Source organism: Chenopodium quinoa, unplaced genomic scaffold (genome assembly GCF_001683475.1).
Source record: "Chenopodium quinoa cultivar QQ74 unplaced genomic scaffold, ASM168347v1, whole genome shotgun sequence".
Lineage (NCBI taxonomy): Eukaryota > Viridiplantae > Streptophyta > Magnoliopsida > Caryophyllales > Amaranthaceae > Chenopodium > Chenopodium quinoa.
The window spans coordinates 5,215,213-5,238,463 of NW_018743850.1; the positions used below are offsets into that span (position 1 = coordinate 5,215,213).

The 23,251-nt window shown below is 34.9% G+C and overlaps 2 protein-coding genes and 1 long non-coding RNA gene across 12 annotated transcripts; 2 read left to right on the forward strand and 1 right to left on the reverse strand.

The window, feature by feature from the left end:
* Positions 1-534: 534 nt before the first annotated feature.
* On the forward strand, positions 535-6,181 carry LOC110686055. The gene is made up of 12 exons (XM_021862628.1): positions 535-858; positions 1,457-1,630; positions 1,849-1,935; positions 2,453-2,554; positions 2,639-2,680; positions 3,280-3,312; positions 3,409-3,471; positions 4,752-4,965; positions 5,073-5,174; positions 5,332-5,405; positions 5,516-5,555; positions 5,673-6,181. The coding sequence occupies exons 1-12, from the start codon at positions 811-813 to the stop codon at positions 5,804-5,806; spliced, it is 1,113 nt and encodes a 370-aa protein (XP_021718320.1). The 5' UTR covers positions 535-810; the 3' UTR covers positions 5,807-6,181.
* A 1,308-nt stretch (positions 6,182-7,489) lies between these two features.
* On the reverse strand, positions 7,490-9,281 carry LOC110686058. Its single transcript, XR_002504143.1, has 2 exons — positions 8,211-9,281; positions 7,490-7,986 (listed from the first exon to the last, which is right to left on the reverse strand). It is a non-coding gene; the product is annotated as an uncharacterized LOC110686058 (long non-coding RNA).
* An 88-nt stretch (positions 9,282-9,369) lies between these two features.
* LOC110686057 lies at positions 9,370-22,477 on the forward strand. Of its 10 annotated transcripts, none has more exons than XM_021862632.1 (8): positions 9,370-9,563; positions 10,092-10,147; positions 18,472-18,537; positions 19,220-19,285; positions 20,496-20,947; positions 21,041-21,194; positions 21,519-21,954; positions 22,058-22,477. In XM_021862632.1, the coding sequence occupies exons 5-8, from the start codon at positions 20,584-20,586 to the stop codon at positions 22,205-22,207; spliced, it is 1,104 nt and encodes a 367-aa protein (XP_021718324.1). In that variant the 5' UTR covers positions 9,370-9,563; positions 10,092-10,147; positions 18,472-18,537; positions 19,220-19,285; positions 20,496-20,583; the 3' UTR covers positions 22,208-22,477. The 10 variants fall into 10 exon arrangements, with proteins under 10 accessions (XP_021718324.1, XP_021718322.1, XP_021718327.1 ...); XM_021862634.1 differs by having other exon boundaries at positions 9,410-9,525; XM_021862630.1 differs by having other exon boundaries at positions 9,370-10,147; positions 20,470-20,947.
* Positions 22,478-23,251: the final 774 nt, after the last annotated feature.

Sequence of the window (23,251 nt, forward strand, 5' to 3'; positions counted from 1 at the left end):
GCCCTTGGTCACTGACAATAAAATATGTTCTACTCTATATTGTTTATAAAAGTCTTGATTAAATAAAATTTTGATTAATACATCTCAACTATCTCATCATCTATTATAATTTCTTGTCAATTTTTTACATGAATCGCTCCTAAAATTTGTTGTGTCCTCATTTTATCTCTGTTTAATAACCTCACAAGTTTATAACAATTAACAAATATGTTATTTTTAACGATTTCATGACTGAATCTATTTTTAATAGAATTTTCTTCATTACTTTCTCGTTATCATTTATTACTTGTAAAAAAAATGATACAATTTATTCCTTGTAAATTCGTTGCAAAGAAAGCCTTTTAATTTTATTTATTTATTTATTCTCCTTTATATTCAAAATTACACATATTTTATTAAGCATATTTTCTAATTTTCTATTATTTTATTAAGTATGCATTAATTACTCATGCAAATCTTATGTGATGACACATGGCGAATTCCAAGGAAAGGAGCGTCTTTTAATAATATTTATAGATTTTCTTATATAATTGCCTCTAATTTCCAAAAAATTATCCTCCTTACTAAAAAAAAAAAAAAAAACCAAAAAAGAGAAAAAACGTCATGTTTACAATCAATTTGTTCAGATGACGACAAGAAATAGAAAGGGTATAAAGCGTTAGAGCATCTATGTTCATGGGGCTGTTTGACACCTGAAATTGTTATTTTTCATCCAAAATATTAATTTGGGGCAAAACTTAGGGTTTATAATTCTGAGTAAAAGTTTGAGTTCCAAGTCTTCCAACAATCAGATTGCATGAACATGAACCGATGCCGAAGTATGAACCTTTGCCGAAGAAGCCCAGACTTGAAATTCAGGTACTGACTTTTACCTTTTATATTTCTATTCATCTGTTACTTCCTCAGTTTTATCTCCCATCTCTTTTTAGTTTTGAATTTTAATTCAATATTAATTAATTTGAAAATGAAATCGGTTAGGGTTTTTAAGGAGCTTTGTTAGTAATTTCTTTATGCTAGTGTTTCATTTCGTTTGTTTAAATTTCCAGAATTGGGGAATTCACATCCTTGATTGTTTGTTTGCTTGGTAGTTTTTGGATCTTAATTTGAAATTACAACTTGAACCCTAAAAAAATTTCAACTTTTGCTTTTTATTTCAACAACAAATCCCAAACATTTAAGCGTTTGTTCTCTGAATCAGTCCCAATGGTGGTGGTGGTGGTGGATTGGTGGTAGAACAGAGAGAGAGAGTAGCAGAGGATGGGACAATTCTGTTAGCTTAGTATTTGGTTCAATTCTATCATTAGAGAATCTTATTTTTTACCTACGCCGGGTATTTAGCCCTTGTGAATAACTAATTAATTTGTAATGATATAGATTCTCAAAGTAGTCTATTATTATAAATCCAACTAGCTTAAGCCTATGAACTAACTCACATCCTTCATGGGTGGTGTGGCAGAGCCTCACCAAGGAAGAACTAGCTCATTTGAAAGCAACTGAGGAAAGTGCATTAAAAGGAATAATCTGGCGTTTTTGCTCCTCTTCTCTGGAATTGTGCAAGCAACTATCTGATCAACTTTACCGTAGTCTGCTTGATGGAGTTGCCGTACTCGCTTACTTGCTCTTTGACAAGGTAGCTACTCTCTGTAAAGTAATTATCACTTGTCTGTTTTATGGATTTCCTCCTGTCCTCCCCTCTCCATGTTATACACTTATACTTCTTTATTTTTAGGATCTATCATTCTAGTTTTGCATTTACACTTTTTCTTTTATCCCGTCTTATCTTATAACAAACCACCAAACATTCCTTTACGAAACAATTGCTAATGCCACATTGATGCCACATGGTAGGAGGAACTGTACGAGTTAGGTCATTCTCGCATGCTTTATGACCAACAGAACAAGTTTTGGGAAGAACTTGAACGGTTTGCGCAGAAGGTTTGTAATTATTGATGCCACTACTTTCATCTTTTGTTCATTTTGTATAACACTGGAATTAGAAACTAGCAATGACCATGTAGCCTTTTTTTTTTTTTTTTTTGCTTCCATTTGCAAAGGACACGAGGAGGAAAAATCATTTAAATTTTCTCTGTGATTATTCATATACTACATGTGACCCCTGCTTTGTGTTTGTGTTCTTTTTTACCCCTTCACTAAGCAATACCCTTGCTATGCAAGAAACTCTAGATTTTGTTCACCTGTCTGAACAATAGCTAAACATTCTTTGTGGCAATCCTATTTGTTTGTATGAAATCATATGCTCAAAATTAAACAATTGAATTTCACGCAAGATTTCAGTTCTGCTCACACCTTTTGCATCAATTTCTTTGCAATCTTCATCATTTTTACAGCCTAATTAGGAAGTAATGGGAAAGTAGTGTGCTACTGTATATCTTTCATTCTTTCTTGAAAGTTTAGTTAATTAATTAATCTTTATGAATTTGTTATTTCACAGGGAGATTCATTCTATGAAGTTTGCAAGTGGATAGCGAATACAAATATTAATTGGGATGGGTACTCTCTTTTGAACGAATGTAATGTTGCTTATATGCTAATGGTACAGCTTTCAAGTATTGATTCATCTAGTTGCAATTTCTGTGTGATAATTCTGTTCTTTCTGATGATTACATTTGATGTGCAGTTTTACAACAGTAACTCGTGTGCTTATATGAAGCCTTTCGAGGTACGTGCACTTACCCCCCCCCCCCCCCCCGCCTCCTCTTGTTTCCTCTCTCTGTATCCTCATTCATATCTTGGTGTGTTGGATCATGTTACTCTATCTATAAAATGTGAGAGACTTTGTAATGAATAGCGAATTAAAGAAGGTAATCGGGGGTAGTAAAGAGGAATTGTTAGGTTGTGTCATTATATTTAGCAAAGGGTAGGAAGCATAACATGTTGAAATTTAGGCGTAACAGTTTGGCCAGCTTGTCTAGCCACTGAACAAGGTGTAGGATTGTATCCACAGTTTGGTTTTTTAAATGCATCAAGTTACAATTAATCCTCTTTAGTTCCATATTGTCTTGATCTTCTTATCTATCCATCTTTTTATGATTTTATCTATCCTTTCATAGCTTTTTGGTTAATGTGTGGTTAATAACAAGGAACAAAGGGAGATATAAATACTTTTGTTAAATGCTTCAGTGGACTATGACTTAATGGTAGATCGCAAATCAAATGCATTATATGAGGATTTGAAGATTTAATTGTCTGCCTTTTGCCATAGCAGCCTTAGCCCATGTATGTTTGTTTACTAACTTCTTTTCTTATTGTTTGCCACAGGACTACATTGCCCGTGGCCTGGAAATTGAGAAGGTAGCAATGTTTTCTTTGCTTTTCTGCTGTCTACAAGTTGTTTCTGTTCTGTTTGACATTAATATGTTTACCTTGTTTGTTATTAATTTATTATAGAGTCCTATTGATGATGACATTGAGGAAGCAATCAAAAAGGCGAAGCAGTATCAGAGATTGATGGTAAGGAATATGACTAATGCCCTACTCCCGTTCTTAATGTAAGCGAAGTCATTTTAAAGTGTGGCAAACAGTTTGAAATAGAGGGAGTACAAAATGTCGAATGCGAGTTTCCTATTTGTAACTAATCCCTCCCTCCCTTAATGCTTGCTACATTTCTATAGTTGTGGTGACACTTTTTTGAAGTTTGACCAATTTCCCATTCATGCCTAATACGGAGATTATTGTGCGAAATGTTATTGGATTTGTTGTAGTGTAGTACCATATTATAACTTTTAATCGCTGCGTTTCTTTTTACTTGCTCCATATCATTTTGTACGGTATTCAAGAGTCATCTTTGACCTTTAACAACTCAAATTGTATAATTTAAAAAATTAGAAAAAGTTGATATTAATAAACTTACATGTAGACGAATCTAACAAAATCTTACTGGATTATTTTATACATTATAGATATGCCAAAAAAGTCGGTCAAAGTTTACTAACTTTAACTCTCAAAACGGAATTTATTTGTAACACAAAGTCAAAGATATTATTGGTCAAACATGTTTTTGGGAAAATGGTATTTTGTAGACTGCTAAAATTAAATGTACCAAAGGTTAAGGGACGGTGGGGAGTATATTGTTCTTCGTTCTCATAAACCTCCCTCAATAATGCGTGAACACACAAAATCCTAAGCTAAGAGATCTCTTAGAACTCTTCATTCATACTGAAAAAAGGAGTTTCATACATTTATTTAGATAAATATGCACCATAACGGCATCCATTTTGATGCTTAGTCATCTCATCACTTCTAGTTCATTTCGCCGAAATTGCTTTTAGTTTATCATGAAATGAAGTTTAAAGCTGTTCACAATGTGTTTTTTTTTTTCTTGGAGCAGGTTGATGAATATACTTTTTTACTGTTGGAGATATTTAGGGATAAGTTGAGTGAGAAGTGTCAAGAATTTTTGCTTGCCAAAGCTGTGGAGTGTGTTGATGTCAAGGCCTTGTACAGCTTAGAGGCTGATGCGATACTGGATTTAGTGGAGCTAAACATGCACTCTTCTGCCCATGAAGAGTTGGATTGGCTTATTAAATCTGACTTGATGAAACTTATTAGGGTAAAAAAAAAAAAATGGTGTGTTTGCTAAACCTCGCTAGATTATATGCTTTATGGCATCAACCCTTTAATTCTGCACTTGTGGTTATTTAATGGTTAATTCGCTAATATTACAACCATGGAAATACATGCTCTTTTTTGAGTGAGAAATTTCTAACTATTATTGATTTGTTTTGTTGCAGGTCACAGATAGATTGACGACATCGTCTATGCCATTTAGTTTATTGCTCCATAATGAATTTGAAATGAAAGAAATTGTTGAACTTCGTTATACGGTTCCTCCACCTCTGACTGTTTTTGATTTGATTAGTATTGCTGAACTTCGTCGTAAGGCAGAAGGGAGTCGTTTTATCAACAGGGACCATTTCTTGTGGGCTTTTGATGAGAGAGGATGTGGTACTTGTTCTGATATTGACTTTGGCTAGATGATTACTATTATGTTCTTGATTGATTCTGTTACTCATGAATATGTAAAGCAAATTCTCTCTTGGGTGATGCTTCAGGGCTCCGTACTGCATTGAAGGATGAATTAGCCTCGAGGGTGGGTGCTGAAGATCATCCCCCATATTTCATATATGACATTGTGTTAAGATTGGCAAGAGCTGGTATGGTTTCTGATCCGTTTTTTTTTTTAGTGGTTCTGATCTTTGTTTTTACGCATCCTCTTGCTTTAAAATTTTGAATGTCTGCCTTTATTGAACTTAAATATTTGTTTATAAATTAATGAAGATGTTCATGCTGTTTCATATTCTTGGCGTGCAGAATATGTGATCCCTGGTGTAAATCATCTTGCCTTTGCGGTCGTTTTTGGCAAATTTGGCTTTTCTGCTGAGGAGGTAAATCTCATCAGCCTGGATTTCTTGATGTTTTACCTTCCAGTGTCCTATGCTAAGCATGTTATATAGTTCCTACGAATCTGTTTCTAATTTTTCATTCTTATCTTAAGGTCAAAGAATTGCAAGAATACTTCAACCACTTCAAGACTGGTACTTGCGAACTCATTCTCTGTTCTTTTATGTCTCTAATGGCACGATTATTATGAAACAAATGTAGTAAATTGAATATATTGTCTGATGATTGATACTTTTAAGGTTTTTTTCCAGCTATATGCAATGTGATGGAACCAAAGAATTTGATGATCTCGAATGATTGGTATTTTGGGGATGATAGTATTAAGGTTTTTAAGGAACGTCTTGAGGCAAATAATGGAATCTGGTGGTACCCCTTCACTGCTTAAACTTTAAGTGATGGTCTTTCCTCTATACAAGCAATATCCCTTTGACGAGGACAAGGTGAAATTGAAGGCATTTGGTGTTTATGGGAAATTAAATATATGTAAATTATAAGCTGTTTAGATTTGTTAATATTTGTTTTTGTAAAATATTAAGAGATGCCTTATGGTGAAGTGGTGATCTAATTTCTTTTGGTAATTGGGTTGCATGTACTTTTCTGATTTCAGTTGTCAAGAGGTTCTAGTATTATTTTGATTTCTAGGTTCGGGTCTTCTTGCTCAATTGATAGTATTATCTTGATGTCCCTTATTTTTTTTTTCCCATTTACACATTCTCGCTACAATTTATTTTGACCCTAATATTAAATGCACACTTCATTAGAGTATAGAGCAAGTAGACTACATTACAAAATAATTGTTTTATTTTTATTTAATTTTCTAAATTAAATTTAGATTTAGATATATTAGATTTTTTTAATAATTTTTATTATTCTGTTATACAATATGTATAAATTCCTAAATACCCCTGGTTGATTAAATTACCGCACTTTTATTGCACGGGCTGTATAGTGTGGGATAAGTATCTCTATAGTATGATATTATTCTATATAGAAATTTGTGATTTGATATGTTAATATTTCTTACATAATTTAGTTAGCTATAATTTTTATTAGAAATTTGTGATTTAAAATTATTATTATTATTGTTGTCCTCGTATTTAATTTAATTTGAAATTATTATTATTTTCATTACTAAGATTCTTAATTTCATTACTAGATTACAAATTTTGGGCCACAATAACTTTGTCAAAATATCATTACTACTATTTTGACAAAATTGACAACTATATAAAAATTATTGACATATATAAAATCAATTTTGATAAAAGACTACTGTACAAGATATGACCCTAATTTATATACACATTATGAGTGAACATAGGAGTCATCATTGTGCTTGAACCCTTTCCGGATGCCTCTAGTATTAGGACGGCATACATCCGTTTCATTTTGATCGATTTCATATCGAGTACACAAGTGTTAATATTTTTGGGAATGTAAGAATGACAGAAACACGCGACGATACAGTACACGAGCTGAAAAAGGCTATGAATAAAATGGTTCGTTTTGGAATCATATTCAGTTCTATGAATTAGAACGCGACCTCACAGATGGTTTAAACAGTGTACTGTGATGACAATTGTGTTTTGCTGAGTTTTCAAAATCGACATCCGATCTAACCCCAACCACCCTGATAATGGTGATAACAAGTAATGGGCACTCCTAATCTCCTATTATAGGCCAGAAGAAAATTTTCAAAAATATTGACTACTACTAAAAAAATTGATAAATACAATGAAAATATTGATAACTACCATGATTATTTTGACCATTAGTAAGACACAATTGACAACTATACAGAAATTATTGACCACTACTATATATATACACTCTTATAGTCGTATGATATATTTTCATTCCCTAAATTACTGTGTCTACTTAGAAAACATGTTGGTTTTGTACCACCCTTTTCTAACTATGGATGGAAGTTCAAATAGGTCATTTGCAAATTTAAGAATCTTAACTACATGAGCCTAAGAACAAGTAATACAAGAAATACAGATTGATCATGACACAATTTCAATGGGGGGAAAACCAAGTACTTAGCCAAACAAAATGAAAAGAAAAGTTTATCATGATAATTCAAATGTGTTTCATCACCCTTCATTCATATCAAATAAATGTCATAGGTATCACAGAAATCCTTTTTCTTGGAAGCTCCTGATGCAATCATCCAACATATCTGGGATACTTTTAAAACCAGCTAATCCTAGCTGCATCATCTTGCTAGTATCCATGCTATGTGGATTGTCATCTCCTTCCTTGTTGTCCGGCCTAAAATAACCATGATATATAAAAATTATTATGAAAGCTTGAAGGAAATAATACAATAGTTCTGTCCAATTCTGTCAGATTACTTCCAATTGTGAACTTGCTTGCTTTCAAATGGATACATAGGATCCTTATCCTTAAGCATCTTCACGATATCTGACCATTGAGCCACTGCACTCGAGCAAATTAACCTTCTGGATGCTTTGCTATCCTCCATTGCCATGATGTGAGCAGCAACTACGTCATTTATGTGTACAATTCCGATAACCTGTTTGAAATACTCTCCATGAGCACCTGTTACACACAGGAAGCACAAAATTAACGGTAGGCTATACGGATTACAGTGTCAGTGTGTGCTTGTTGGCTGCGAAGTGAGCAACGGACCAACCACAAACGATGGATTCACTGCCACTAGATCAAGACCATTTTCTTTTGCATATGCATACCATAAGTACATCCACAAAGACAAATAAAGGACAGAACACTGATAAGCAAATCGAAATGACTAACACAATTACCTTAGCATTTATGGAAAGAGTTAGCATACATGGTAGCGCTTGCAATAATCAAGGATCACTCCAATGTGATTCATTTAATGGAGACACTTGTTGCACATCATCTCGGTATCGTATAGCAAAGCGGGATGAAATGAGCACAACCCTCTTCACATTATATAATCACATTATTAAACCCTTCAGCACGTACAGCAGCAGCTTAATAGTTAGCAAATTTGCTCACTTTTTAACAGCTTCTTTAGTCACTGTAAAATTTTCTCACTTTGTAAATTTGCTTGCTTTCTAACACATGTTTTCTCTATTTCTAACAACAAATTGCAATCATCAAACAAGAAAGAACTTTAATACAAGCTAAAGAATAAATCATTTTATCAGCTTCCGTTGCATTAAAGACTAATCAAATTATAATTTCAATACCCACAAATTTGTTACCGGAGTATTAAAGAAAAATCAGCTTACTTTCAAAACCCAATTAATTACTCAAATAAATAACAAACATCATACTGACTCAATAGGAAAAAAATAAGAAACCCCAAATTGAATTCATACACAATTCGTTAACCCTAAACCCTTAACTCACCTCAAAAGAAAACTAAAATTCAGATCTATAACTCGCATGATTTCCAATTTGTTGATTTCAACAACACATAATACTATCAACAGCCCAATAACTGCTACTAGCTTTAGGGGCTTTAGATCTCAATTTTCAAATACTCCGTACTAGAAAAAGTAGACGACGATGACGAAGGATGACAAATATGATGCTGCAATCAAAGTTCCAATAATTCAATTAAAAAAGTTGAATAAAAGAATCCCATATCTACACTTTGTTAATTTGTTATGTGGGGATGACATTACTAGTCCCACCGACCGAATTAAAGAGCAAAGACATGATTGATGAAACCGAGAACTTCGATGATTTGAGGGTTTTTGATATGTTGAAGGCGGAGGGAGGAGAGAGAAAGAGGTGACGACTGACGAGTGGTGGTGGTGAGGTACGATTAGGGATGGTTATTGGGTAGGGCTACCCAATGGCAAAAGGGTCGGGCCTAATACTAAAGGGTTTACCCTTTAATTTTTTAATGGACAAGACTTTTAGAGTCTTATTTTGTAGGGCTTTTATAGAGTTTCAATTAGATCCTAATAATTTAAGAATTAAAATAAAAAAGTTAAGGGTTAGCCGTCACTTCCATTTTCTCTCTCTTCTCCTCTGTTCTTCCGCCCACCTTTCTCTCTCCTCCATTGAAGCGCACTCAGAGTTCTCCATTGAAGCCGCTTCTCAGAGTTCTCCATTGAAGCCACTTTCTCAGCTTCTCAGGTATTCGGCACGACGCTTCATTCCCTTCCAATTTGCAGGTTTATTTATACATTAAATTCTTCCTTTCGAAGTGTTATTTCTCTTTCCCAACGATCTAAAGCGTTATTTCTGTTTCTTTTTCTTCAATTTTCAATTGGATTTCTGCATTTCATCTCTCTTCCATTCTTTCTACCCCAATTCAGTTTTAGGTCTCAAATATATTTCTCTTCCCCACTTTTTGAATTTCAGAAGCAATTAATTCCTTATTTTGATATTCTCTTCATTCGGAAATATTACAAATATAATTGCGTGAGGATATTATATTTTTCTGGATAATATTGGTAGTTTGGTACTACAACGAGAGGAAATTTCAGTTGTTGCAAGTTAGTTTGTGGTGCAATGGTTCCTTTGTATTTGTTGTTCTACTTGATAATTCAATGTTCTTCACGATTTAAAATCAATTTTGTTTAAACATGTTTCATTTAAAATTTCAAATTACCTTCAATTATTAGATTCTATAGTGATTTCGAAGTATATCGGCTGATTTGTTGATTGTTGCTGCTTTCTTTCTTATTCGGATTGATCAGTATTATAACAAGATTTGCAAGCGGGAGATTGTTAATATTATTGCTGAAGAATTAAGGTTGATTATTGATTTTTCTGAATTTAATTACTTCGGTTTGAATTATTGATGTTCAATTTAATTACTTCGTTTGCTTCATGAATCTTGAAGAAAAGAGAGGGGCGGTGTGAGCTCCGGCTACGGGTGGAGGTGGGGTGGTGCCGGCAGGGAGGGGTGGGGATCTGGGTTGCAGCTGGGGGAGAGTGGTGGAGATTTTGTGGTTAATTATTTTTGTAATGTTAATTATTATTTTCGCATTTTCTCTCTCTCTTTTTTTCATCTATCTTTTTTAATTTTATTTTATGGTCAACTATTTTTGATAATGCAGTTGTGTTCATGTGTTGATGCAAAATTACTAGTAACCTTATTTGATTCAAGTTCTACACTAGTACTTCATAGTTCATTCCAGACATTTTTGAATGCTCTATAAATATTAGACATTAAGGTTAACTTTGATGTTGCACTATGATATTGCATTTTTCTATGTTTTTTTCTTTAATTTTAAAAAATTAATATGAAATTTGCAAAATTTATTCGATTTTTTGAGTACCAAAAATCAAAGAAAAATGAAAAAAATATATAGTAGAATGAAAAAAATGGAATTTTAAATATGTCTTGGCAGTTGGCACTATGGTAAACAAGTCACTATCCCTTGTTTTTTTGATGCAAGTCACTATCACTTGTGAAAAATGCAGAAACATAATCGCTCTCCATTAAGATATTTTTGTATACCTTTTAGAAATTCCCTTTTGAGTGCAGATTTCTATAAGGTGAAGTTAGTAGTCTTGTGTATGATTGTGGTTTGTGGTACATCCTAGTCTTATGTAGGAGATAGCTGGATAGGAAGTTAAAAGATCTTTGTGTATAATTATCTAGAATAATCACTTTTGGTTCATGTAGCCAACTCCACTTATAGGACTTAGGCTTTGATTGATTTGATAGGAAGTTAAAAGTTCTCATCTTAAGGCAATACTTTCATGTTATATTAGAGAAATTACTTTTATTCTCCTAGATAGCACTTTTTTTTTTCTTGAAATAAGTACACTTGTTAATGACTTTTAGGAATGAAGTTAATTATATCAAGAATAAATTGAATGATTTAGATTTATATCTTACTGGATGTAATGTAATCTGTTTGGTTTGTCTATATGATGCATGAATCAAATTTGGATTGCAATACCAATATGTCATTAGTTGCATGAAATTTGTTGAGTTTGCTAAGAAACCTCCCGTATAGGCTAAGGAGCGATTGATACCATTTAAGAAATGTAAAGTGGTCTAAAGGTTGTGAGTCGATTATTAGAAGCGAGAAAATTATCAAGTAGCTTTCTCCAATTGATGACTTTGATGTTTAGTTTTTTATAATTGATTGATATTTAACAAATTCTAAAATCAATTCACAAAAAAAAAAAAAAAAAAAAAAGGTTCTATCTAACACCTTCAATTTAGGTGATGGTGAAGAGGTTGTGGTTAGTGGCAATGGTGGTGAAAATTTAGGTGGGTGGTAATGTGACAGTCATTGTCGATATTTTGGATGGGTCAGCGGTGGTTGGGCTTGGAGTTTTAGATGAGTGGTGGTTGTAAAGGGTTGGTGACTAGTGGCTATGGTGGTTGGGCTTGGAGTTTTAGATGAGTGGTGGTTGTAAAGGGTTGGTGACTAGTGGCTATGGTGGTTGGGGTTTTAACGTTGTTGGTTGCAGTGGTTTGGGGTGGTTGCGGTGGTTGGGGTTTTAGGCGGGTGGTGTAGTTGTGGTGGTTGAGGTTTTAGGCAAGTGGTGTGGTTTTAGTGGGTTGGTGGCTGAGATGGTTTACGGTGATTATAGTTTTAGGTGGGTGGTGTGGTTTAAGTGGTTGGTGGTTGCCGTGGTTTAAGGGTGGCTGCACTGCATGGGGTTTTGGGGGGGGGGGGCGGGGTGGTGTGGTTTTAGTTGATTAGTGGCTGTCCTGATTTAGGGTGGCAGTAGTTCGTGAGGTTTTTAATTAGTTTGCAATGGTGGGTTTCATGTGGGGTGATGGTCAAATTGCATTAAGTCAACGAAAATCGGTTACTTACCTACTACAACAGGTAAAAAAGGGTAAAGGACCTAGATGTAAATATGGGTGTAATAAGTTGGATTTATGAGTTATTAAGTTAAGGTTGGATTAATTTCGGAAGACTACCCAAAGATGAGATTTTTAAAATCCATTTTTCATTTTTCCAATTGTTTAAAGTGTCTTATTAGTTGTATGAGATTTGGTTTTCTTATAAAAAGGAATATGTCAGTGTTATGTTTGATAGTGATGACTCTGTTGTTAGTCAAAGATCTTCTGGACACTATGAGAAATAGAAAGGAGATGGGAAAAAGAGAGTGCAGAGTATTAGGGCATGTTCTGATTTATTGAGCTGAACTGAGTTGAACTTGTTTTGGGGTTTTTTGGATGTTTTGCGGGAGAGTTACAACACTAAGACTGGACTCCGGATGCCTGTACATGCAAAACAACGGAGACTCCGGGGGGTGGGAGCTCCACCTCCGACGATCAAGTTAGAACGTGTACGAATGTAAAAAGTGCGGAATGTAAATGGGATCATGTTCCTCTTAGGAGAGGAGTGATCATTCGGCTGTCTCAGACAGCCTCAATATCCGAGTGTTTCAATCTCTGTTTTTGAGTTAAATGTGTGTATGTTATTCAATGTGTGTTTCCAAGGGCAAACATCTCCCTTTTATAGGGTCTTTGGATTTATGCCCATCCTAGGTTACAGAGACCTAGGACTAATAGGCTGCCTAGGGACTTGGGCCTTGAAGGTCACCAAGCCCATTTGAATATCCGTTGAAGAATCTGGACCAATTCCGAAATTTGGCTACCTGGTACAACCGATTCCGGGACCGGGTCCAAGATTTGGCTACCCGGTACAACCGGTTCCAGGATAGGGTCCTCTGAAATGTACCGGGTACCCGGTAATGCTCACCGCTAGTTTCAGGTTCAAATTCAAGGGCTAGGGGGCTGTCAACCCATATACATGCGGCAAGACTTCAAGCGATATACATGCGGCAAACTTCAAGCTCTACCCATACGGCAAGGCGTCCAGCCACACACTCGGTCATTACCCATGCCATTTCATGAGCTTGCATTCAAAATTATACACTCGGCCAACTCGGATGCCGCTTGCATTGAACAATCATCCGGCATTCAACAATCATTCCACGCTTGTGTTCACACCAGGCCGCCTCACTTATGCATGGTAAGGCCGGTTGTTCTCAAATGCTTAGCCATCCGGATGGCTTCTTTCGTATACATACAGCCGGCTTTGCAACCTGGTCGGCTGCCTGATTATTAGTTGGTCGGATGCTCGGGGATTGGCTTGTTAGCATGCTCTCGGCAGGGATAGTGCCGGCTGCATTTGCAGAGTTAAGGAACTTGTATTTCCCGATTCACTCAAGCCGCACACGTGTTGTATCATCGTGACACCACTCGGCAAATATTAAAGGTCTATTCATGGCATTTTGCCTTGATACTCAACCCGGTTGCCGTTTGTATGTCACCCCGTTTGTATAGCTTGCCCCACACAAAAGCTTCAAAGTCACATACTCGTGATAATGCCGGCTGTTTTTATAGTCACGAGACTTTGCTTGATAGTGTTGGCCACTCGGACTATTCATGGCTTAACTCGTATACACACAGCCGAACTATTCGTGCCGGATGCCTGGTTATAGCTGATCATGGCGTTAACACATGCACCCTCAGCCGGCTTCAATGTTGTAGCACACGCGCCACCCATCCAGACAGCTCATGGCTCAGCTCGCATACATACAACCGGCTTAGCAACCTGGCCGGATGCCTGGTTATAAGTCGGCCGGATGCTCGGTGGTAAGTTAGCTGGATGCATCACATAACTCAAGCACTCACAGCCGGCTTCAATGTTGTAGCCGGATGTATCACAACCTCGCTATAGCCTTGTGCTTTTCTCATGCCGGCTGCATACGCAATCCTCATGGTCATCCGGCCACTAAGTGCTGGCTGACCCTTGCTTCATTGCTTGGCTTGATTACCGTTTGGTTTAATTTTGCCGCCTATGCTAACACACGCACAAGCGCACCTTCATTCATGCAAGAGGCACATCTTGCTTAGTTTTTGTAGTGACTCAGCCACTGAATACCGAGCCTAAATTGTTGGAGCCCCTCTCGACAAGGATAGTGCCGGATGAGTCCATTGATTCAGCCAAGGTATTTGACCGGCTGCATGCTTTCAAATCAAGTCCGCTTGCGCCCTATGCTTACAATAGAGCACTTGGACGCCCAAGGATACCAGGCAGCCCCTGCTCACGCATGAGAGCCGCTTGTACATAGTCGGGCTTTAATACCATTTGACCTTTGTATAATATATACTAAGCAATATGCTAGGCGTTCATGTTGTTCAACCGTGCAATTCAGTTACATACGGCTACCGCCTGACTTATTACATACGGTTGCCGCCTGACCCCTGGCTAAGTTATGGAAAGAGCTCGCCTACTTGCTCCAACCAGCAATACTTGCGAGAAAAAGCTTGCCCATTTTTCTCGGCTTTTACGCCGTTTGAGTGTGTATTCTGCCATGGAAGTTCTCAGTGAACTTTGCCGCCTAGTACATAATCAAGCAGCAGCGAAAGGCATTAAACTCCTCATATCGACCTCGGCACATAGTTGCCGCTTGTATATGTGGGGTTGAAAGCTCATTGTTGGTATATAAAAGCATCTCACGAAAGTAGTCATGCGTGGTCGGCTCAGTAAGAGATTAGTGTGGTTGGCTAATTTGGTCGACTCATCAATTTTGTGGTTGGGGGTATGCTGGTTGCTCTTGAAAATCATACTTAGACAAGCTTTTGACCAGGTAGTTGTCCCACCTTGTTCACATGGTAAGCAAGCTCTCGGCATCACACTCGGCAATATGGTCTGACGTCTTGCTCACATCTCGACTTCTTGGCTTTTTAGAGCCGTTTGTGTCTAATGCTTACAAGAGAGCTGTTTGAACGACAATGGGTACCAAGCTGCCCTAGTCAGATAATTTTCTTGACTGTCTGACTCTTGACATTCGTCCTCATGATGCCTGTAGTACTTGACATTTGGCCTCATGACGCCTGTTGTGCTTGACAGTTGGCCTCATGACGCCTGTAGTACTTGGTCGTCTAACGCTTTCGCACCAGAAGGTTATTTCCTTGGAGATCGCAGAAGGTTGTTCCCCAAGTTTCAGCAGACAGAGCTGCTAGTCCTAATGTTGGACGTTTTTTGCCGCTTGACCCCCAAAGAGGGCCAGCTACATGTATGGTTGTCTATACGGCATGTATGGTTGTCCATACGGCATGTATGACTGTTGAGGCGCATACGGAGCCGAATGGATTATCCGAGGGCAAGTGTGGACGGACAAGCCGCCTGACTGACTCTCTCTGCTTGATTGCGAATATCTCATTGAAGTATTCTAAAAGCTGTCTGGGTAGGTCGACGTTGAAGTCGACTCAGACATTTAGGATGGGGAGGAGGCACTTGGTCCTCGACTTCGACCGTAGGCCGTTTCTTATGAGCAGGCGGTACAGACTGCTGTGAAGCCATCTTAGTAGTATTCTCCCCGCAGACGGCGCCAAATGTTTTGGGGTTTTTTCAATGTCCTGCGGGAAAGTTACAACACCATGGACTACGGACGACTGTACCTGCAAAACAACGGAGGCTCGGGGGGGTGGGAGCTCCGCCTCTGACGATCAAGTTAGAACGTGTACGGATGTAAAAAGTGCAGAATGTAAATGGGATCAGGTTCCTCTTAGGAGAGGAGTGATCATCCGGCTGTCTCAGACAGCCTCAATATCCGAGTGTTTAACTCTCTGTTTTTGAGTTGAATGTGTGTATGTTATTCAATGTGTGTTTCCAAGGTAAAACATCTCCCTTTCATAGGGTCTCTGGATTCATGCCCATCCTAGGTTACGGAGACCTATGACTAACAGGCTGCCTCGGGTATTGGGCCTTGAAGGCCACCAAGCCCATTTGAATATCTGCCTGCCACGTGTCGTGTCGAGTCCTGGTAGGTTCACTTTTGGCTCTCCTCAGACTATGTTTAGTCCACACGTCAAGGGTATTTTTACCCTAAACAGAACTAATTGGAGTTGAATTGAACTGAATTGATTGGAGCTGACCTGAACTGAACTGAATATTTTATGAGAGGCGGACATTAGGAATTGAACTGATTGGAGTTGAACTGGACTGAAATTAAGTTGAAGAGAACAAGCCCTTACTACCTTCGTCCCATGCAAATTGTATGAGATTTTTTTTTTCTATGTTGCAAAATCAATAAGATGGAAGGATTATGAAATGAATAAAAAAGGTGAATGGAGTTTTTACACAACCAAAATAATTACAAAGTTTATGAAAAAGCATCTAATTGTTTTTGTTGCTTCTAATGTTTATCAAATTACTATAACTATCCTGAGAACATGTACTTTATTTTTCCTTATATGGACTACTTTGAGTTTTCCATGTCTTACTAGTTCTATACTCAGAAAATGGATGAACCAACAGTATAGTCTAGGCACTTAGTTTGTAACTAATGCACAAAGAGTCTTATTTGTCATACATCTAGTGAGAGCTTGTTATTCTAGTCATCATGTATAATATACATCTTGTAAGAGCTTTATATAATTATATATGCTTTTAAAGAATGTACATGTTAGCTTTCTACATGATTCTAACTTACCATTCCTCACGATACACACATATATATATAGCCCTGCACATAAACAAGAGGTTGTACTTTTTGTTATATAACTTGTGCTCCGTTTGTTTGGGAGGAAAACGTTTTCCTATATAATAATTTTCCATAACCTTTCCATTTTCCTTTGTTTGTTTTGGCAAAGGAAGGAGAGCCATTTTCCAAAGGTGAAAAATTGCCCTCCGGAAAAGGAAAACAATTTTCCTTTGAAAAGCAAATGCCAAATTTTCAAGTCTGATCTATTCTTTTACTCCCCTTGCTTTATCTTTCCATCGTTCCTCTTCTATTAACTCCCATTTCTTTTTTCTCCTTAAATTTTTCCATAATCAAACAAAGAATGGAAAATGTTTTCTACAAAAACGTATTCCATTGAAAATGGTTTTCCTTGAAAACATATTTTCCACAAAAAAGGTTTTCCATCAAAAACAAACGGAGCCTTGGTGCTCAAGGAATGAATTAGTCTTTCCATCTTCCTCTCTATTCAAACTATTCAAACTTTTTTATCTGTGTCAAATAATAGGCTACTTCTTGTTTCACAGAACTGTTAGTGTTGAACTTGTGTGCCTGATTGTTTGTGAATTTCTTATTGAATTCATCAATTACTTCTTCACTTTATGTAAGAAAATTTTTCTTTCACACTTGTTCATAAAAGCATATATAGGATATATCTTCTCAACTTCAGAAATTTCATATTCTTTCTTAATTCGGTAATACCAACTTGTGTTTAGTTTAAATTTGTTCATCAATTCTTGTTTATCATTCTATTAATACCTTTGCATGTATTATGGTAATGGATTTTCATAATGATTATCAAGCATATACAAGTTGAATTGTACTACCCCGATATGTCATATGTATGAAATTTGTTGAGTTTTCAAAAGAACCTACATTGAATCTAAGGGAAGATTGATGCCATGTAAGAAATGTAAAGTGGTTGGTTGGTCGCAAGTAAATGAAGTCAAAAGACACGTATTGTTTAAAGATTGTTATTAGTCATTGAAGATCTGGTATTTTCATGTTAGGGGGGTTGAGTGTATGTTTGATAATGGTGACTCGTATATCAGTCAAAGATTTTTTGTATATTGTGAGGAATTCAAAGGAGATGGAAAAAAGAGAGTGCATTGTACTATTAACTTAGAAAGAATGTGTGTTTGGAGTTTTTACACAACCAAAACATTTACAAAAGCATCTAATTATTCTTGTTGCTTCAAATGTTTATCTAATTACTTTATTTATCCTGAAAGCATGTACTTTATTTTTCTTCTATGGAATACTATTGAGTTTTCAATGTCATTCTTGTTCTATACTCAGAAAATGGAGGCACTGTTTAAGCACTTAGTTTGTAACTAATAGTCTTATATGTTATACATTTTACAAGAGCTTCTTATTCTAGTCATCATATATAATATACATTTTGTAAGAGCTTGTTATATACTAGCTTTGTGACAATTTACACCTAGCTTTTTTGATGATTCTAACTTATGGTTCCGCACGATACATATATAAAGCCCAGCACGTTGAGGTTGTACTTTATATTATGTAACTTGGTGTTCAAGGAATTAAATTAGTCATTTCCCCTTCCTCTTTATTCAAACTTTTTTGTCTCAGATTGTCTAATTATAGACTCTCTTGTTTCAGAACCCTCTTCTGCCCGATTGCTCCTCGAATCTCTTACTTAATTCATCAAATACTTCTTCACTTTAGGTAAGAAATTCCTCTTTCACATTTGTTCATAATAAAAACATATATAACATATGTCTTCTCAACTTTTGCGGTTTCATATTTTTTTCTGGGTTCTATAATACGAACTTGTGTTTAGTTGAAATTTGTTCATCAATTCTTCGTGATCATGGTATTTCCTTTGCATGTATTTACCTGGTAATTAACCCTCATATACAAGTTGAATTGCACTACCTAATATTTCATATGCATGAAATTTATTGAGTATTCTAAGGAACCTCCCAGAATGTAAGTGACGATCAATGCCATGTATGAAATGTAAAATGGTTAGTTGGTAAAGAGTAAATGAAGTCAAAAGACACATATTGTTTAAAGGGTTTTATTAGTCGTATAAGATCATATATTTTCATGTTATAGGATATGCTTGAGTGTATGTTTGATACTCATGGTTGGTTTAATAGTCAAGGAATTTTTACTTTGAGGAATTCAAAGGAGATGGAAAAAAGACAATGCATGGTACTATTAACTTAGAAAGATTAGGTGTATGGAGTTTTTACACAACCAAAATAATTACAAAAACATCTAAGGAACCTCCCTTGAAGCTAAGTGACGATCGATGCCATCATTGCCAATGTATGAAATGTAAAATGGTTAGTTGATTTTTTTTGCTTGAGATTGTTTAATTATAGTCTTTCTCTTATTTCAGAGAACTATTGATCGTTGTTGGAGTCTTTTACTTAATCATCGGTTATTCTTCACTTTCTCTTTCTCTGTAAGAAATTCGTCTTTCACATCATTCGACTTTCACATCTGTTCTTAGAAGCATATATAAGATATATCTTCTGAACTTTTGTAATTATTCTTTAATAATTGTGTAACCAGTTTGTGCTAAGTTTAACTTGTTCATCAATTCTTCTTTATCATGTATTTTTCTTTGCATGTATTTTATTCATGGATTTTCCAGATAACTATTAAGCTTATACAAGTTGGATTGCACTACCCGATATTTCATATGTATGAAATTTGTTGAGTTTGCTAAGGAGCTTCCCTTGAAGCTAAGGAAAAATTGATGCCGTGTAAGAAATGTAAAGTGGTTAGATTGTCGCGAGTAAATGAAGTCAATTGACACATATTGTTTATAGGGTTTTATTAGTTATATAAGTATTTTCATGGTAAAGTGATATGTTTTAAGGTAAGTTTGATAGTGATGACTAGATAGAAAGAATAGGTGTATGAAATTTTTACACAACCAAAATAATTACTAGAAAAAGCATCTAATTGTTCTTGTTGCTTTATATGTTTATCAAATTACTCTAACGATTTTGAAAGAGTTTATTTTTCTTCATATGTATCACCTTTGAGTTTTCCATGTCTTTCTAGTTCCATAACCCATAAGACTAATGAACAATATTTAGGCACCAATATTTAGACATTGAATTTGTAACTAATGAACAAGGAGATATGTCTCACATGATAGGCATAAGATTGGAAAAATTAAGATATTTGGAGTAGCCATTATATTATTTTCACAAATACATTATCTTTTTTTATATAACTTCATTATAATTTCTACTCCATAGTAAGATATCACTTCAAAAATATTTAATATAAATTTTCCCTTATGTATTCAAACTTTATTGTCTAACTCGAGAATTTTTCATGGTTTCAGCAGTTGATGCTAAATTGGTTTGTCGGATTTTTTCAGCATTAGTAATACTTTTCTTTTCATTTGTGTTCTCGAAATCATGGATATGATATATCTATTGAAATTTTGCGATTTTATCTTTTGTCTTATGTATTAATTCTGTATTACCAGCTTGTGTTTAGTTTGAATTTGTACGTTCACATCAATTCTCCTTTATCATCTTTCATTAGTTTTATAAATTTATCACTGTTTTTTTCTTAATTTGAAATGTATTGATTGGAAATAGTAATAAAGTTGTATGCACTATTTAGGTTATGGATTTTCCCGATGATTACAGAGCACAAGTCGCCGAAGATTGAATTTCCATTAGTTGTGGTGATAATGTACTGCAATACAAGCAAATAAGATTAAGTGAATGGGAATCAATGGAGTCTCTCCATCATTGTTTGAGAGAAATGGAGAACAATGAGTGGTTTCCTACTATTCTTTTTCCATTTACTTTTGAGGGTTCTAACAACCCGGATATAGTAATGGTTAAGGTAGTTGATGGCAAACCAATCTCAGAATTTGATGCGAATTGGTTTTTTCCAAAATTGAAGGTTCTCACACACTTGAACAAATCCTTCAATGCGCGTTTGTATTCTAGTGTGAGTTTTAAAAAACTTATGTTAAGTATTGTCAAGAATGTTGTAACATTCAAGGACAAAGCTTTTAGGCCAATACTAGATTCAAAGCACATGTACATTGATGCAGACAACAAAGTTGTTTTCACTAATTATGAAAAAAGAGGTACATATTAGTACATCTTTCTTTCTTGTAGATTCAATAATATAATATAAGATTGATTTATTTTTTCATTCATTTTTAATTTGTTTTTATTAGAGGCACATCATGATTGGATGTTTGAAGCAAGTGAGTTGTCCAAATTTTTCAAAAGCATAGGGTTATTTAAGGCAAGGGGTTCAGCTACCATATATTCTGAACTGAAAGCCTTTGGTGATTGGTTGATTACAACTAATCATAGTGATCTACTTGGGTGAGTAAAACGAGTTATTCATATTTTATTTATTTATATTTATATTTCCTTGGTGATCTAGCTTGTGTTTATTAATTATTCATGTTGTATGTTAAATGATAATATAATATATGCTACGTATGCTAATTAAAGTATACACTTAATTTTTGTAAAATTTTATTATTAGATAATGACCATTATGCCATGATCGGTTTATAGCGAAAGTTCATTATTGTCTATTCATTTAAAAATGAAATGAAAAGTTCACTGTTAAATGACATTTATATACACTTGATTTTGATTCTAAGTCTAGTTGATTTAATTTGTCTTTTTGTTTATTCACAGAGACGCTAATATGGTTTTCAGAAATGTGATTTTTTGGAATGATAGAATGAGAATCGAGTATATCATTGAGTTGTATGATGCTTTGGAGAGTGGTCGATGTTTAACCTATCCTGATGCTGAAGATGCGTTTGCGGATGCTGAAAATTACAAGATGTCAAGGCCGACAACTAGAAATTTTCGTGACATTATTAGTAATTCAAAAAATGCAATCCTAATACATGCGCAAATGATGGCTGACTCTGACTTTTTGAAAAAATGTGACAAATTTTCAAACAGACATCAGACTACATATCCTAGTTGGCGGCGTTCAAATTTAATGGGAGCAACTCCTCGTATAATTGGAGCACCTCCTCAGTTGAGATTAGAACACTTGATATTAGAGCAAGGATTGACTCGTTTACGAGATATGTATCGACACACCTTCCAACTCACAAATGTAAGTGAATTTTTACTTTTCATTTAATTATTGTTATCAATATTAAGTCTATTTAATTATAGATTTGTAACGATAGAATATATTTTTTTCCTCTATAATATAGGTACACTTTCCACTTGAAGAAGTGCAACATATGTATCAATATGTTTTTCCTATACATATGATTGCTTTTGCAAAATTGCAAAATCAGATTCAGTTTGATGCTAAAAGTAATGTTCAATCATTAGGGATGCTCAAGGAAGGAGATAAATGAAAGGGACCAAGGGAGAACAACAAAGGCGGTTTAGCAAACTAGATTAGGAAAGAATTTGTCAATTTTCATCTATTCTAATCCTTTTTGTAATGGACTTGATGTGTGTTTGGGAGTAATATGTAATTGTCAAACCTTAGGAGTTAGTTGTGGTCAGTAGTATTAGAACTTAACTAATTTCGATTGGCTTATTTTGTCTTTCTTACAGACAATGAACGAGCTTACTTATTGCGCAATTCAGTTTATATGTGAAGTTGAATTCATGCTTTTGAACATCAATGAGGCTTAAATTATGCATGAAATTAGTTAATAAGACTAGTATGATATAACTGAATTATTGCATTCTCTTATATGGATGATGCTCAATTAGTTTTACCAAAGTTATGAAAAGGCTAATATCCGTACATAGTACATACTCCGTAGATCAGTACAAATCTTAATTTATTTAACAAAAAAAAGTATAAACCTTAATTAATTAATTAATGTATCACTTCCTTCGTCCTTAATATTTTTCCACATTTAACTTTTCACAATTCTTAAAATGGTCTTAAAAATAATTTTATCTCCGTATGACTAACATTATTATTTATAATTAAGAAAAAATATAGTCTTATGAGATGTTAGCTTCAAATAACTTCATACTCAGAAGTTGTAATACATACTTCATATGTTAAAGTTTTGCATTAACAATAAACCGATTAGAATAAAACATGTATTTTGAAACAGAGAGAGTGCATTTAAAAAAAAATTAACAAGGGAATACTATTAAGGAGTTTGAGTGTATTTCCTTAATTAACCTCCTTAAGTTTCATGTTATCCAATGTGTTGCACACTTGCACTACTCTAGTCGTTCCTTCCATTAATAATTTTATAGAGTAGCTTTAACTTTTTTTATTTTTATTTTTTTAACTATTCATTCTAGTTTGACTAGTTTTTTTTTTTAACCAACTCAGTAATAAAAAAAAAAAAAAAAAATAATCAAATGTTAAATGTTTTTAGATAAGTATTACCTATCGATTTCAAAATAATTATTACGCGTATTAAAAA

What these genes read in the sequence shown, in the direction of transcription:
- LOC110686055 (XM_021862628.1), top strand. Translation starts at nt 811, where the DNA reads ATGCCGAAGTATGAACCTTTGCCGAAGAAGCCCAGACTTGAAATTCAG. An exon ending in CTTACTTGCTCTTTGACAAG is followed by an intron (nt 1,631 to 1,848) that starts GTAGCTACTCTC and finishes GCCACATGGTAG; the next exon opens with GAGGAACTGTACGAGTTAGG. An exon ending in TTTTGATGAGAGAGGATGTG is followed by an intron (nt 4,966 to 5,072) that starts GTACTTGTTCTG and finishes GTGATGCTTCAG; the next exon opens with GGCTCCGTACTGCATTGAAG.
- LOC110686057 (XM_021862630.1), top strand. Translation starts at nt 20,584, where the DNA reads ATGGAGTCTCTCCATCATTGTTTGAGAGAAATGGAGAACAATGAGTGG. An exon ending in AATCATAGTGATCTACTTGG is followed by an intron (nt 21,195 to 21,518) that starts GTGAGTAAAACG and finishes GTTTATTCACAG; the next exon opens with AGACGCTAATATGGTTTTCA. An exon ending in ACACCTTCCAACTCACAAAT is followed by an intron (nt 21,955 to 22,057) that starts GTAAGTGAATTT and finishes TCTATAATATAG; the next exon opens with GTACACTTTCCACTTGAAGA.